General features: G+C 46.5%; 1 protein-coding gene across 1 annotated transcript in view; it reads left to right on the forward strand.

The window, feature by feature from the left end:
* ABCC1 (ATP binding cassette subfamily C member 1) overlaps positions 1–17,824 on the forward strand; it is a 108,010-nt gene that overhangs the window by 40,364 nt on the left and 49,822 nt on the right. Inside the window, exons 10-12 of the mRNA XM_015561295.1 lie at positions 1,059–1,306; positions 8,655–8,747; positions 10,422–10,625. Coding sequence (XP_015416781.1) covers positions 1,059–1,306; positions 8,655–8,747; positions 10,422–10,625 — 545 coding nt within the window. The remainder of the gene's footprint in view (positions 1–1,058; positions 1,307–8,654; positions 8,748–10,421; positions 10,626–17,824) is intronic.

Here is a 17,824-nt window from a genome sequence, read left to right on the forward strand (position 1 = left end):
GCCAAGAACACAGTATATGATGAAAAATACATTTATTTTTTAATGTATACATGTACACTGATAGTCCGACAGAAAACTTTATGACTCCATTTGACATTATCAGTGGGACTTTGCTGCTGCATCACTGATGACAGAGATTTTACATCAGGTTTATATTTTGTGACCTTCAGAGATATGCACGAGCTACTGCTTTCATCCGTCAGGCTACTTCTATTATGAGACTTAACAAAATTCATCACTGAGAACAAAGATTCACAATTGTAAATGGATGATTATAAGAGAGGGTTTTGTGTGCCAGCAAAAGTTACTGGCATGCCATGTTTGGCCCGTGTGCCAGGAGTTGCCCACCCCTGGTCTAGCAGATAGGAAGGATGGCCTAGATCATTGGTTCCCAGCCCTGTCTGCAAGTCAGACTCACTTAGCGAGCTTCACACATTCCTTATGCCAGGGCTGTTCCCCCCTAAGAAACCAAAGCGGGATCTCTTAGGTGGGACCCAGGCATCATTATTCCTCAAAGTCCCAGATCACAGTGTGAAGCCATGTCTGAACACCAGGGTGTTTTGTCCCTCCAGGTGATGTTTGTCCATGTCGGGAGATGTTTTCGGTTGTCACACCTGAAGGTGCGGGCATCTAGTGGGGAGAGGCCAGGGATGCTGCTAAACATCCTGTGTTGCACAGGACAGCCCCACCAAGCACGACCCAGCCTCGAATGTCTGGAGTGCCAACATGACAAACCCTGGCCTAGACCTTGGTCCCTCAGTGTGTTTGGGGATGAGCAGGGCCATCTGGGAGCCTGTTAGAAATGCAGTCTCAGGTCCTGGCCAGTCCTGAATCAGAGCCTGCATGGTAATAAACTCCCCGGGCAAGGTGTGTGTACAGGAAAAAGGATGCAAAGTCCAGGTTTAGGCAACTTCCGAGGTCCCTTCCACTGCCTCAGAGAGGGAGACAGTGAGCGCATCGATACGAGTGGGGGCTTCATGCTGAGACGGACGAGCTGGGAAGGCAGGTAAGTCAGCAGGGGAGGAGGAAAGAGCGGTGGCCTGTCCACTCCTGAGCAGCCTCCTTCTTTCACCAGGGCCTGGAGGCAGTGTACAGGCTCCTCCTCATCTGCCACACTCACCCTTCCCTCTCCTTTGTCCCGCAGGCCCTGGTGATCACCAATTCTGCCAGAAAGTCCTCCACGGTCGGGGAGATCGTCAACCTCATGTCTGTGGACGCCCAGAGGTTCATGGACCTGACCACATACATTAACATGGTCTGGTCGGCCCCTCTGCAAGTCTTCCTTGCGCTCTACCTCCTGTGGCTGGTGTGTGTCCGATATGGGTGCCTGTCATGTGGGAGGGACCTCCGTGTGTGGGCGGTGGGGACGAGGGAGTGGTGTTGGCGACAAGAACCTCTGTAGCTCACGGTAGTTCTTGCTGTCATTTACATTTTCTTTTCTGACCATCAGCCAATTCCTGGATATTTTATTACTTTCCTCAGTTGTTGGGTTATGTTCTCTTTGGTGGCATAGTATTTGCATTCATCTTTTCTTGACAATTCGTGTAATTAACAACCTTACAACATACATACCATATTTCTGCCACTGTATTCTTCCAAACACTATCCTAACTCATTTATTCACTAGCCCTGGATTATGTTGGTCACAATCTCTTGGTTGCAAGGGTAGAAATATACCAGATGGAATCAGCGAAGGATGCTGAACTCCCCTCTCCCGTGAGCAAACTCAAATACACAGGTATGCTGACAATGAGCAGTTCCTGACTAACAAGGTAAAGAGACGAGTAGAGATGGCCCGGAAGCTAGGGAAGCCCTGCGGGGACTCTCCGAGCTGGAGCAGCGGGTGTTTACATTCCCCTCCACTTCCGTGTGGCTGGTAGAGGTCTGATCTGGGCCTTGGCCTATCTGCAAGATCACCCCAGCAGTTACCAGCTACATCGCCCAGAGCCACTGCCTCTGAGCAAGGGAGCAGCCGGGAACAACAGGTGTCACCACTGGCACCTGGCAGGAAGGCCAGGAACCACTCCAGCCACACAAGCCAGCGCCCCAGGAGCCAAGTGCCTGCCTGGATCCAGCTGGATTCCCTAAACTACCCAGCAGAGGAGCCTGCAACGAGGTCACTTCTACACAAGACCACTTTCTGCACAACGAAAAGAGAGAGACATACAGAGAAGGCTGGACAGCTGCGAGGGCTCTCCGGGGGCTGCAGGTCATTGCTTATGTCCCCCTCTGTCTCCAAAGGGTGGGTGGGGGCTCTATCCAGGTGCCCTGGCCTACCTGCAAGATCACTGAGTGTGCTTCCGGACACACTGCCTGAGCCCTTTCTGCCGCGAACAAAGGAAGCAAGCAGAAGAGAATCAACAGGGCGTTGCCGCACAAGGTGGCCTCCCCGCTTGGAACCACTCCAGCTCAGTAGGCCAGCGATTTGGACACCTTAGGCACCTGTTCAGCTCCTACCGGCCTGCCCAAACCACCTGGCAGCCTACAGAGACTGCTTCTTCATTAGGCCACTTTTTCAAGACTGGGAGAGAGCTATTGTCTAATTTGTATAAACAAAAATAGAAAATCAAACAAAATGAAAAGACAGCAGAATTTTTTAAGTTAACTGAATGAATAAGAAAAATCCCCAGAAAAAAACCCCCTAAGGAAATGGAGGTAAGTAATTTGTCTGATTAAGAATGAAAAGAAATAGTCATAAGGATGCTCACCAAACTTGCAAGTGCAATAGAGGAACTTTGGGAGAACAACAAAGAGACAATAACTGCAATGAAAAATATGTTAGAAGGAATCAACAGGAGATTGGCTAACACAGAAGAATGGATCAGTGACATGGAAGGTAGACTAGTAAAATCAACCAATCAGAACAGCAAAAAGAATTTTTAAAAATGAGGATCATCTCATCTGGGATAACATCGTGCACACTAACATTCATATCATAGGGATTCCCAGAAGGAGAAGAGAGAGAAAGGTACAGAAAACCTATTTGAAGACATAATGGCTGAAAACTTTCCGAATCTGAGAAAGGAAACAGACATTCAGGTCCAGAAAGTACAGAGAGTTCCAAATAAGATGAACCCAAAGAAACCCACACCAAGATATATTACAAATTAAAGATGAGGATACGATCTTAAGGCAGCAAGAGGAAAATGAGCTATGTATAAAAGAAACTCCATGATGCTATCAGCAAATTTACAGGTCAGAAGGGAGTGGTAGGACATCTTAGAAGTGCTGAAAAAAAGGAACCTACAACCTAGAATAATTTCCCCCAGAAAGATTATCATTCAGAATTGAAAAGAGAAAGGAGTTCATCACCATTAAGCTAGCTTTGCAAGAAATGTTAAAGGGTCTTCTTTAAGCAGAAAAGGCCATAACCGGAAATAAGAAAATATGAGAACAGAACAAAAAAAAGTCACAGTTAAAGCCAAATATTTAGTAAATATAGCTAATCAGACATTTGAAAGGCTACAATGAAGGTCAAAAGAAAAAAGTACCAGATTTCAACACAATACATTGTAGCAGATACAGATTACAAAAAGATCTAAAATATGACATCAGTAACATAAGTATGGAGGGGGATTGAACGTAGTCCTTATACATTCAAACATAAGTGTCTTTAAAAAGACTGCTATAAATAAAGAATGACATACAGGGTGGGGTTAAAGTAGCTTTACAGTTGTGCATATGGAAAATATCACAAATAATAAGTGAGAATAAACTGTTTTGCATACTCATAAACCTGCTTTTGTTCCACGCTGTACATAGGACTCATGGTAACCACAAACCAAAAATCTACAAAAGCTATACGAGGAACAAAGAGAAAGGAACACTAAAGAACAACAGTAAACCCCAAGGGAAGAGATCAAGAGAAGAAGAAAGGAATAGAAGACAGCTATAAAACAACCCAAGAACAATGAACAAAATGGCAATAAACATACTTACTAAGAACCACTTTTTAAAAAAAATATATTTTTATTGATTTCAGAGAGGAAGAGAGAGGGAGAGAGAGAGAGATAGAAACATCAATGATGAGAGAGAATCATTGATCAGCTGCCTCCTAGAGGCCCCCTACGGGGGATCAAGCCTACAACCCCGGCATGTGCCCTTGACTGGAATCGAATCTGGGACCTTTCAGTCCGCAGGCCGATGCTCTATCCACTGAGCCAAACCAGTTAGGGCTAAGAACCACTTTTAATACAAATGGATTAAGTGCTCCAATGAAAAGACAGGTGGCTGAGAAAATTAAAAAACTTGCCCCATGTATATGCTGCCTATAGGAGATTCACTTCAGGTCGAAAGACACATACAGACTGAATATGATGGAATGCAAAAAGATATTTCATGCAAATAGAAATGAAAAGAAAGCAATATCTTTTTGGATGTGTCTCCTCAGGCAAGGGCAACAAAAGAAAAATAAATAGATAAATGGAACTATATCAAGCTAAAATCGTTTTGCACAATGAAGCAAATCAAAACAAAAAGACAACCAACCTACTAAATGGGAGAAGATATTTGCAAATGATACATCGGTAAGGAGCTAATATCCTAACTATATGGGGAAACTTCTACAACTTAGCACCAAAAAGAACAATCCAACTGAGAAATGGACAAAGAACCGGAATAGGTATTTCTCCAAAGAGGACATATAAATAGCCAACAGACCTGTTAAAAGATCCTCAACATCACTAATCGCCATGGAAATGCAAATTAAAACCACAATGAGCTATCCCCTCACACCTATTAGAATGTCAGTCGTTAATAAATGGACCGATAACAAGTGCTGACAAGGATGTGGAGAGGGAACCCTGGTGCACTGTTGGTGGGATTGTAACTAGCTGCAGCCACCAAGGAAAACAGAATGGGAATTCCAGGAAGTTAAAAATAGAACCACCGCATGAATCAGCAATTCCACTTCTGGGTATTTATCCAAAGAAAATAAAAATACTAATTTGAAAGGTGTATGCACCCCTGTGCTCATTGTAGCATTACTAGTAATAATCAAGATATAGAAGCAACCTAAATGTCTATCCATACATGAATGGTCACACAATGAAATATTATTCAGCAATAAAAGCGAACGAAATCTTGCCAGCTGCGACATAATGGATAGACCTAGAGGGTATTGTGCTAACGGAAATAAGTCAGAGAAGGCACATATTATGATTTCACTTATATGTGGAATTTAAAATAGCAGAACAAATGAATAAACAAAACAAAACAGAAACAGACCCATAGATACTGTGAACAAGCTGACAATTGCCTAAGGGGAGGGGTAGGAGAGATGGGAATAAAAGGAGAAAAAAGAAATGATGAAAAAAAAATAATGAGAAAAGTGGCAGGGAAAAGAAAGAAGGCACTACCTTCAAAGTATTTGTCTGCTGAGTAATAAAGTGGTCGGAGAGGCCTGTTTAGCCAGCAATACTTTTCGCCCTCAGGTTTCTTGGAGATCTCGTGATGCAATTTGGTGTTTGAGGGGGATAGGATCACAGCAGGCATAATTGTAACATCTGGGTATACATTCCTAAAAAGAAAAAGAAAAAGAAAATAAATCAGTTTTAAAATAGCATAGGCAAATTAAGGGAATTTTGTGGGTGCATGCATGTAACTGAAAAGTCCAGGGACTTCGGGCATGGATGGGTCCAGGAGTTCAAGGAGTACTGTAAGGACTCAGTTTTACTCTTTAGTCATTTTTTGGCCCTCTTTTCCTCTGAGTTGACTTTATTCTCAATGGAGTTTCCCTAACTGGCTTTTATACTTTGGGCTTGTATCATTTTTACAGATAGTGGTGTCAAAGAAAAGAACATTCCTCTTTGCCTTAGCTAGAGTCCCAGGGAGCACTCTGATTGGCTTGGCACAGTGCTCTTCACATCCCTGAACCAATCACTGTGAAGCAGGAGGCAAAGTCTTCTGATTGGCCAGCTGGATCACAAGCTCGCTCTCATTGTGAAAGGGGTGGAAGTATGATTGACAGCCCTTGTACGAGGCAAGGAACAGTTCCCCAAATCAAAAGATGAGGAGCGAAGATGCCCATGTTCTAACACATGACTTATTCTTTCTCCCTTCTGAGCCTTTCCTTCCAGTAAAAATGCCCTTCCGTCTTTCCTCCCTAAGGATGAAATCCCACCCATCCCTCAAGGCTGTGACAAATGCCACTGATATTTTTCCTTCTCAATTAGATGGACTTATTCCTTTATTGAACCCCAATCGCTTTAGTATAGAAACTCGTCTGATTTTACCTTATAGAATAGTTTTTTTGCACACTTAGTGTACCACCCCTCCCTCTCTTAGGGGCATGTTAGCTATTCATGGACTCACAGGGTCTTGTTTTCATATCCTTGGGTATAGGCCCAACATGTGCATAATAGGTGCACAAAATTATCTGTTGGTTTGGTTGCATTTTACACTTTTTGTGTATTTATAGAGCAGACAGCAAATGATTATAAATTGTTTCTGTTAATGAAACTTAGGAAATAAATACCACTATTTAGATGTCAAAATTAATGTCTTTTCCAACATCCGCTTTCCCAGAAAGTGTTGGGATATCCACTTCCCCAGCAGGTGCTGCTGTGGGTAAAATATCTTTTTTAATACTTTTAGACTTGCTTTTTGGGTTGGTTTATGAACTGTGAAGAAAATTGCTTTGTTTTCAATGAGGGATGCTGAATGTGTTATTGGCATTTGGGGCCAGATAATTCTCTATTGTGGGGTTGCGTTCTTCGTTGTAGGATGTTTTAACAGCATCCCTGGCTTCTACCCACTGGACACCAATAACACAGCTCTCCTCTCAGTCCCCAGTAAGGACAACCTAAATGTCTCTAGACATTGCCAGATGTACTCTGGGGGGGTTGCGGGGGAGTCCTATTTGGTTGGGGATCACTGACTTAGACCAAAAATAGGATTTCTCTCTCTGACCAGTAAAAACAGTGCAAGCTCTGGAATCAGACTGCCTGGGTTCAAATCCTGCCCCTTCCATTACTAGCTCTGTGTCTTAGTTACTTAGTGTCTCTAAGCCTCAGTGTCCGCTTCTGTAACTGGTGATGATAACGGTACCTCTCATCATAGGGGTGTTGGGACAATTTAATGAATTAATGCAGGTCATGCTTGTGGAACAGTGCGTGGTACACAGAGGTTCTCAGTCTCTCTTAGTCACTGGCAGAGTTCTGAATGCCTTTGATTGTTGGTAGGAATCACCTTTGTTCTCACAGGTAGATTAACCTTCACTTGGATCAGCAGTAGTATTTTTTGGAACTAGGCCCAAGGCCCTTGCAGGTGACTACTTGGAAGGGACTAAGGCTCCGTTTTTCTGAATGCCTAAGGTGGGGGAAGCACATGACCCTCGAGTTCCAGCTGCAGGTTTCAGCTGAGAAAAATGCACCCTGGGCTCACTTCTCAGGCTGTCTCCTGTGCCTGTGGCGGTTGGAAGATACCGATCTATATGGCTGGCCCTTCTTGACCTCTCTGAAACAGTAGTTTCCTTGTTTGCAATGGGACAAAAGAAAAAAATCTACAGTCTCTTATCTACAGATCCCAGCCAAACAGTCTGAAATCCCAAAGTTTTCCTTAACTCATTTGGTGGCAAAACCTGACCTGCACTAACGCGAACTCCTTGTGACCTTGATTATGTCTCTCATTGTGGATATTCCTGTTTTGCTGCTGAAGAATCAGTGCCTTTGCTCATGGAGTGCTGTGCCAGGCCTGGTGGGGTGGATGCATAGAAGGGCACATACACCTGTGTCAGGGTCCCCGAGAGCACGTCCGTTCGATGATTTATTAGGAGGACTCGGGGCTAGAGTCTGTTACAGCAGGCTGAGTGAAGAAGGGGTGGAAGTTTTAGGGGGAAACCAGACACAGGCTTCCAGGAATCCTTTCAGTGGTGACACACAGGATGCCCTGGATTCCCCAGCAACCAGGTGTGACACGTGGGTGGAACGTGGCCAGCCAGGGAAGCTCATAGAGACCTGGAGCCCAGGATTTCTATTGAGGGGCTGGTCACATCGCCTCTACCTGGCGCTTACAAACTTCCAGACTCCCAGCAGGAAGAGGGGTGTTCAGCACACACCCACATTGCTTGTATAAACAGTTCAGGCGCAGGGAGCCGCTTGCATCAGTTCTGAAAACGATGGGAGCTCTCCCCAAACCCGAGCTCCCAGATGCCAGCCAAGGGCCAGATTCGTAGCAGACCTTCAAATATAATAACCTCGGGCTGGCTGTGGTAGCTCTTCTGCTCAACACCTAATTACATCTGGTCCCAACGGTTCCAATAAAGGATCATGAACCTGCATGTTCTTTTTAATATATATTTTTATTCATTTTAGAGAAGAAGGGAGAGGGAGGGAGAGAAAGAAACAGCATTGATGAGAGGGAATCATTGATCAGCTGCCTCCTGCATGCCCCCTACTGGGGATTGAGCCTGCAACCCTGGCATGTGCCCTTGACTGGAATCAAACCCAGGACTCTGCAGTCCACAGGCCGGTGCTCTATCCACTGAGCCAAAGTGGCTAGGGCGACCTGTATGTTCTTAAAGGGGCTGAGGTGCTCAGGAATAAATCTGAAAATTGGGTGAAAGAGTGGAAGTGCCTCGAACCTGCTGGGCGGAGTCGGAGTGGTGGCTCAGTCCGGGAAGCCTGTGTGAACCTTTGTCCTCTTTCCTTCCTTAGAACCTGGGCCCCTCCGTCCTGGCCGGGGTGGCTGTGATGATCCTCATGGTCCCCCTGAACGCTGTGATGGCCATGAAGACCAAGACCTACCAGGTAGGGATCTGTCTCCACCAGACTCTAAGCTGGGCCCTGGCCTGGGGTCTCTCTACTGGGGTTTTGGCGGAGTTTCTTCTGCTCAGGATGTGGGGTCGTCAGCCTTGCCTACCTGTTGGGATCCCCGGAGGAGCTTTAACAAATGCCGATGTCTGGGCCCCCATCCAGGGATTCTGATTCACCTGATATGGGTGGGGCCGGGCATGACAAGTCTTTAAAGCTTCCTGGGTGATCACAATGGGCATCCAAGGTTGTGAGCTCCCGAAATCATTAGACCAGCGGGCCAGTACTGAAAGCATGTCTGGGAGCCTCCAAGAAATCCTTACTTCCCCGGAATGTATTCGTGTGTGCATGTGTGCATTTTTAAGAGTTAAGTAAAAATGACCCCTACGCTCTCTCCCCCCTTTACCTTATGCTAGATACAGTGATCAACTCTTTAGTTTCTGAGATACTTTGTATTTTAAATTCTTAAATACCCAAGTAGCAGAGTGAATGCTTACTCATTATTAAAAAAATGTTCCAGTAATACTAAGGTGCATAGATTAGAAGGGGATGTCCCCTCTTGCCCACAGTGAACACGGACCTTTCTGTGCATGCATAAAGAGATCTGATCGTATAGTTAGGTGTGGTGTGTATATGTATGTTTTTGTGCTGTTGTGACCACATGTATTTTTACACGGAAGGGCCTGTTTGGCGGCCTGATGTCATCATTTGACACCGTGCCTCGGGGATTTTTCTGTGGCGTGAGCCTGACTTCATCCTCTTGAACTGGTGCCTGATGGTCCATAACAGAGCCGGGCCAGAGTTTACTTCCCCGTCCCTGCCGATGGCTATTTATGATGTGCCTGTGGAGTTTCAAACGAGAGGGCCCGGCCCCGCTGATGGTGCCCGAGGAGAGATGACTCCCAGGATTGTGGGGATGAGGCCCCAGCAAGCGGGGGCGGGACAGGCAGGAGAGGAGAGGCGAGGAAGGGGCTGTGGCCCTGGCGCCTTTCACGCCTGCCACATGTGGGCTTCCCTGAGAGCCACCTCTGAAACAGCTGCAGTCACGGCTCCCACTCCTGGTGCTCAGTGTCCTCATCGGGGGCCCAGGCATGACTGTGGCACTCACGATGGGGTTCTTGTGAGCATTAAACGCCCGAATGCATGTAAAAGGCTCAGAAAAGTGCCCGGCACCTGGGAAGAGCAAGATTGCTCTTAGCAATATTTAACAGCTGCATGGTGTGGACAGAACCAGTGCCAGCTGTTAAAGAAACATTTCAGTATTTTACCAGGATTATGGCTGAAAATTCATAAAGAAAATAAGGAAACTGAGGGAAGAACCCAACATCATCTCTCTTGTATTTGAATCTGCAGTGTAGGGACCATGTTCGCTTTTTTCCCCTGGGTACCTGAAGGATTTTTCTTGCCTCTAGTCCTCAATCTTACAGGTTTCTTTGTGTCTAATTTAACATGATTCAAAGCAGGGTTTTGTTTTCTTCCCCTTGGAGTCCCTTGGAGCGCTCTCAGGGTCAGGAGTAGGGTTCATGGCAGTTGCAGGGTTGGCTCCGTTTCCACACCCTCAGGAAGGCCCATTTGAATAGGCTGGGGGATGAGTGATGGATGGTGTGGTGCCAAGGCCAGAAGTGAGCAGGCCAGCCCCCAGATGTGGGCTCATTGCTCTTCTCTTTGAAGGTGGCCCACATGAAGAGCAAAGACAGTCGGATTAAGCTGATGAATGAAATTCTCAACGGGATCAAAGTGCTAAAGCTTTACGCCTGGGAGCTGGCATTCAAAGACAAGGTGCTGGCCATCCGGCAGGAGGAGCTGAAGGTGCTGAAAAAGTCTGCCTACCTGGCTGCCATGGGGACCTTCACCTGGGTCTGCACACCTTTCCTGGTGAGTGAAGCCAAGTTTTCTTGGCCACATCATTTTATATTGATTTATTATCATATCTAAGTATTTTTAAATTTTAACAAGGCCTTCTCCTATCACTCCCTTTAAAAAGTGCCCTACAGCCCTAGCTTGTTTGGCTCAATGGATAGAGCGTCGGCCTGTGGACTGAAGGGTCCCAGGTTTGATTCCAGTCAAGGGCACATGCCCGGGTTGCAGGCTCGGTCCCCAGTATGGGGCATGCAGGAGGCAGCTGATCAATAATTCTCTCTCATCATTGATGTTTCTCTCTCTCTTTCCTTCTCCCTTCCTCTTTGAAATCAATAAAAATGTATCTTAAAAAATAAAATAAAATTTAAAAAATAAAAAGTGCCACACACACACCCCTTTATTTTATTTGTAACGCTTAGCAGCTTCCAGCCCAGGGTCCTCAAAGTAGCCAGTTCAGCAACTGTTTGTTACGGGTTCCCCATAAAATAAGGAGTTTGCACCAGAATGTCCACCAGCATCCTCTGCTTCCTCCATCGAGAAGGTCTTGCCAAGAATAAAAATGTCAGCTGAGCTAAACCGGGTGCTCAGTGCAGTAGTTGAGCTACATTACGGTGCCGGGTCCTTACCTACTGCTGACCGGTCACAGACTTGTGTTGGCAGTGACCTGTGCACCACACTTCGAGTGGCAATGCCAAACACACTAAAAATTTCCTTATTCTTTCACTTACTGTGTCTCTCTCTACTGGAATGTCAATTCCAGGAAGGCAGGGATTTTGTTTTTTCTATTCAGTTGTGGTAGAAATAAATAATACAATAATTAAGAAATAATAATACAAGCATAAACTCTGCTTTGTGTACTCACAACTGTAAACCTACTTTTGCCTACCCAGTATATTCTTACGGGAATTCTATGAACTAAATGCACACATTTTCATAAATTGTCCAGTTTCCTATTAGACTAACATCTGTCTCGTCACAGCTGAGTTGCAGGTGGAATGTTTAAGGAAACTCCTGTCTTTTCAGTGTTTGTTGAAATATATTTGTTCTAAGCTCAGGGGCCAGACGTAGACAGGTGTGGACCACGGGCCGTAGGATGCTGACCCGGCCTAGAGGAATGGAATGTTCTTCTGAGAGTCAGGACGTCTGCTGGTTCTGCTGCCAGCTCAGGGTGTGACCTCCTCCTCTGGTTTTCACGTATTAAACACGAAGGGGCTAGGCCACAGGGATGTCCCGTATGGGGCCCTGCCGTCCCCCTCCTCCCTTGCCCATTCCAGACATCCTCGGTTAGTCATGGTGTTCCCGCCCCCTGAGTTAGGTTCGAGCAATGCCCCAGGTGACCACTGTCAGCTACTGGAGTTGGCACAGGGAGTGACTTGCCATCCCCTAGCTGTTCTGGGACTCTGTTTCCAAGAAGCCTTCCAGCTCAGACACAGTGGCATTCCAGGCTAGAAGGTTCTACCGTCTTCTTCTTTCACCCTCCAATCTGCCTGATTTTCCCCAGGGATTCAACAACCACCTTTGATTTTTAAAAGTAAAAACAATGTAAGACTGGATGGTAGTTATAGAGGGTGTTCATTTAATTATTTTTCTTTAAGTTGTTAAATAGTCTCTACATGTTTATAACTGTACTAGAGGCCTGGTGCACCCCATTTGTGCACTGAGGGGTGGGCCTGCACGCTCTCGCAAGTTGGGAACCCTTGGGGGTCCTTAGCACTGCTGTGGAGGCAGGAGAGGCTCCCGCCACCGCCTTTGCGCTCACCAGTCGTGATCCCGGCTTTTGGCTTAGCGGTGCTCCCCCTGTGGGAGCACACTGCGTTGAACATCTGCCCCCTGGTGGTCAGTGCACGTCATAGCAACCGGTCATTCTGCCGTTCAGTTGTTTTGCATATTGGCCTTTTATTATATAGGACTCTATTTTGTATATGTGATACGTTTTCTTTTAAAAACAGTAATGTGTTGCTGTGGTAAAAATAGTTACAGCTGTTTTGAAGGATCTACAACGGGGCTTGCCACCTCAGCACTGTTGACATTTAGGACCCCGATAACTCCTTGTCTCTTTGTTGTGGGGGCTGTTCTGTGCATTGTAGGGTGTTTAGCAACATTCCTGACCTCTACCCTCAAGATGCTAAGTGGTGCCTCTCCTTCCAGTGTGACAATCACACAAGTCTCCAGACATTGCCAAATGGCCCCCCAGTTGAGAACTGCTGGTCTGCAGTGAAAAGCATAGCTCTTTTCCTCCCAGCTTCTTTTGTGTATTTCTAGAGAGAGCCTATATATCAGCATAACAGTGACTATGCATCACAAATGTCATTAAGCTTATATGTCTCTTTTAGTTACTTTACTTTTACACAAGTGATAGCAAATCATATAGAAATCCAAGGTGTTTTGTTTTTGTTGTTTTTTAAAAAATGTATTTTTATTGATTTCAGAGAGGAAGGGAGAGGGATAGAGAGATAGAAACATCAGTGATGAGAGAGAATCATTGATCTGCTGTCTCCTTTATGCCCCACAGTGGGGATTGAGCCCACAGCCCAGGCATGTGCCCTGACTGGGATCCAATCCGTGACCTCCTGGTTCATAGGTTGACACTCAACCACTGAGCTACTCCAGCCGGGTGAAGGCATTTTGAATTGCCCTTTTTTTTTTTTTTTTAATAGGAAAAGATCTTCAGCCAGAGGGAGCAACGATAGGGTTTAATCCATGGGTTGTGTTACACTTAGGATGGGGGACTTTTTTCCCATCACCCTTTGCTCTGCACATTAAATCCTCTGATCAAACGGAGTTTCCAGCTTGTCACCTGAACACGTTAGCCCTTCATTTACTGTTTCTTGCCCTGGTCTCTATCAGGAAGCCATGGCAAGAGATGCCTAGGTGCGGACTGGCTTTTCTTGATCTTGAATTTGCCACTCAGTTTTGGGGTGGGTGATGGGCTTCCCGAGATGGTATCTGTTGAGCTGGGTGTCAGTCAGGACCTTGGCCCTGGCTGAGGCACCGAAGCCTCTGACTACATTAGGATAAAATATGTGGCCCTCGGTTCCCCTGGACGGTGTTTGCTGTTCATTTCCCTGGTGAATTCCTGAGCTTCAAGGATGATGAGGTGTTTACCCGCTGGTAGGTGTGATGGAAGACAGAGGCCGCGGGAGGTCAGACAGGAATGGGGGTGCCATATGGTGGGGTTGATGGGACTGTTTTTCTAGGTTACAGAGCCTGGCATTTATCATGTCCACTTAATGCACTTTCCTAAAATAGCTTCCCTAGGCAGCCGGCAATATTTAGCATTTTCCATCTTGGAAGATTTGTGAGCTTGCCTCCTGCTTTACCTTGTATCTCCTTTCATTAGATAGTTGCCATTCCAGGTGTCATACGTGGACCTTGGGTTTTTTTGCTTGTATCCTAGAACATAGGGGACTTGGCAAATGGTGCACACTCAGCAAGTGTATGTAGAGAAATGAATGAATGAGATATTTGAGTGAACTATTTGTCTTGCAAATAGTCAGGAACTGTTTGCAAGACACAGAAACTTAACTTAGATCTGACTAGGGTAAAAAAAAAGAATGAGGGATTTTTGAGTCACAAGACTGAAAAGTCTAGGAAAGTGCTGGTTTTAAGCATGACTGGGGTTTCAGGCATGGCTAGATCTAAGTGCACCAAAGATCTCTAGCCATCATTTAGCTCTACTTTATCCTTTCTGGTTTTTTGTTTTGTTTTGTTTTGTTGTCAGATGTGCTCACCAAGCAGTTTACAGTTCATCCTGTTATCTCAGTGAGGAGACAGCCCCCACTTTCCCTGTTAGCTCCTGCAAAGCTGTGGGATTGAGTCTCATTGATGGCAGTTGGCTACATGCTTATCCTGAATCACTACAGCCAGGGAGATGGTATGCTTAGATTAACCAGGCCTGGGTCATGAGCGTGGTGTGGGATGTGGGCGATTCCTCTTTGGCGGAAGCTTCTAGACCAGCGGTTCTCAACCTGTGGGTAGCGACCCCATTGGGGGGGTCGAACGACCCTTTCACAGGGGTCGCCTAAGACCATCGGAAAACACATATATAATTACATATTGTTTTTGTGATTAATCACTATGCTTTAATTATGTTCAATTTGCAACAATGAAATTGGGGGTCACCACCACATGAGGAACTGTATTAAAGGGTCGCGGCGTTAGGAAGGTGGAGAACCACTGGTCTAGACTGAGGCTGGGCGAGGTTCAGTTCCCCAAAGGGAATTGAGATGTTGTTACCAGCAACTGGGCAGTGGATGCTGGGCCGGCAGTAAGAACAGATGTCAGGTTGTTTAGGGGTTGGGCTGGCGTGGACGGTTCAGTCATTTGCCACATTTCTCCGTGGAGGCACTGTTAGCACTTAGAGTGGGACGGGTGTTCTTCGTTGTTGGTGAAGGATTTCTCCCATTGTTTACCCTCACCCATGACAAGGCGGTAGCAAACCCCAGCTCCCCACCACCTACCACCCCAGTCACCTTCACACACTTCCACACACACCCTGACAGAGAGAACCAGGTTAGACCTATTTCCTACTGGACTGAGCCTCAGTGAGACAGGCAGGCTGCGTCCCGGCCCAGCTGGCAGGAAGCCAGGGACCCATTAATTGCCCCAGTGCTTTCTGTTCTCCTAACAGCCCATTGGCAGCTAGACTGAAGGTCACTGCTTTCTGCAAGTTTTACTTGGATGGGCTTAAATGTGGTTCCTTTCACTCACCGGTGCATGCTAGCAAGATAGACTGTCCTTTCGTGACCTTCCCTCATTTAATTTAGCTAGAAAACACACCCCTGGGTGGAGATTTAATATGCTGATGAGACATGTGACGCATGAAGAAGCATGTAGTTATACACACAAGTGCCAAAGAGTCCCCGCCTCTACATGTTTAGATGTCACACTTAGACATCATCTTTCCCGCCTCAACTTCTTTCAAACCGTTTCCTGGCTTTTGTTTGGGGAGCAACATTTCTCTTTCTCTCTTGTTTCCCTCAATGCACCGACTACATATGATAAACCTGTTGCCTGAGCAATACTTTCTGGGGAACTCACATGATTTCTATCTCGGACGTTCCCAAGAACCCAGTGGGTTCAATGGTAGGATTCTCACCTGCCTCCCAGGTTCAATTCCTGGCCAATGTACCAGGCTCTATATCGGTTTCTGGTGATCTCTTCTGATTTCTATCCAAGGTGCCGGTAATGTCAGGATCTCCATGCTTGCCTCACCTCTGAGCACACAGTGCCTCGCACATAGTAGGTGCCCAGTTAGTAATAGGTGGATGAATGAATGACCGCTACTTCCTGGAGAAGCCAAAGCTGTGGGTCTGACAGGGGCCATATGATGTTGCTCCCTCTCTACTCATGCCCTGTGCCGCCGGCAGCCACCCCATCACTTGGGCTGAGGGAGCTGGTATGTTCTGGTGGTGAGATCCTTGACGCCTGGTGTTCTCTGCTGCTAAAGAGACACATCTGAGTGTATGCTCTCCTGCCTTCAGGAAATCCACCCAGCTACCTACCCACCCACCTACCTATCTATTCGTCCATCCATCCGCCCACCCACAAACATTACCTGAGTACCTACCTTGATTTAGGTGCTGTCATGGGCACCGATGATAGAGCAGTGAATACCACGGACACAATTCCCCGCCCTCATGGAGTGTTCATTCATCCTAATTGGGAGAGACAGTAGGCATAACAAACACACCATATAGTGTGCTACATGGTCATAAGTGCTATGGGGAAAAAAGACTCGGGCTAGAGCCATAGGGAAGGCTTGCAGTTTTAGCTAAGATGATGGAAGACCCTATGGAGAAGGGGACACTGGAGTCTTTACTTGGTGGAGGTGAGGGGCCCCACCAAGGAGAAGAAAGAGTGAGTGGAAGGGCCTGAGACTGCACCTGGCCAGCCCCAGAGAAAAAGTAACCATGGAGGCCAGTGGGGCTGGCTGGACCCAAGGGGCGAGGGGAAGAATGGTAGGAGCAGAGGCCAGACAAGCTACAGACGGGACGTTTACAAATCAGATGGGCCTTCGGGCCCGAGTCAAACTTTAGCTTCTATCACAGAGGTTCTCAACCTGTGGGTCGCGACCCCTTTGGGGGTCGAACGACCCTTTCACAGGGGTCGCCTAAGACCATCCTGCATATCAGATATTTACATTACGATTCATAACAGTAGCAACATTACAGTTATGAAGTAGCAACGAAAATAATTTTATGGCTGGGCCACAACATAAGGAACTGTATTTAAAGGGCCAAAAGGTTGAGAACCACTGTTCTATCATAAGCAAAAAGGACTGGTTTAGAGAATTGGGCTTTTAAAAATGATTTGATATTTTTATTGAGATATAATTCACCACTTTTAAGTGTAACATTCAGTGGTGTTTAGTATATTCACAAGGTTGTGCAACTGTCACCACTATCTAATCCCAGAATATTTTCTTCATCCCCCAAAGAAACCCTCATTGGCAGTCACTCCCCACGCGCCCTGCTCCCCAGCCCGAGGCACCCACCCATCGACTTTCTGTCTCGGTGGATTGGCCCCTTCTGGATATTTCCTGTAAATGGGATCCTGTTACTCTGTGGCCTTTTGTATCTGTCTGCTTTCACTTGGCATCAGGTTTTCAGGTTCATTCAGATGTAGCCGGTGTCAGCGCTTCATTCCTCTTTATGGCCGAGTACTGTTCCTCTGTGCGGAAGTATTTGAGGAGTTTGGAGTGAGGAGTGCCTTTGGTTATATAAGAGGCCACTGCCTGGAGGAAGGAGCCAGTGTGCAGCATGAGCACCGCGCCTCCCCCTTGGCCGTGGAGCTGGAAAACGTGTGGGCCGTGCCGCAGGGGCACCCAGCTGGTTAATGTCAGAGCCAGGGCAGAACCAGCTTCGCTTCCCAGTGCCTTGCTCTCGGAACCAATTTATAGACTCTTTGGAAGAATAATCCGAGGAGCTGGGACCGAGTTTTGTAACAAGAAATAAAAACAGCCGCCATATATTTCATTTTCCTGTGTCTGTGCTAAGTGCTCTGGGTACTGTGCTAAGTGCTCTGCCTGAGACCCGGTTCACCTGCTGCAGCAGCCCAGCAAAGGTGTGTCAGGATCCCTATTTTGTAGATCGGAAATAGAGGCTCCCTTGGAGAAAGGAGTTGGCACACCCACCTGGTGTGTGGCCAAACTTACGCTTTTAATTTTTAAGCTTTATGACCTTCTAAAGCAGCCGTGGGCAAACTACGGCCCG

This window comes from Myotis davidii, unplaced genomic scaffold (genome assembly GCF_000327345.1).
Source record: "Myotis davidii unplaced genomic scaffold, ASM32734v1 scaffold1115, whole genome shotgun sequence".
Lineage (NCBI taxonomy): Eukaryota > Metazoa > Chordata > Mammalia > Chiroptera > Vespertilionidae > Myotis > Myotis davidii.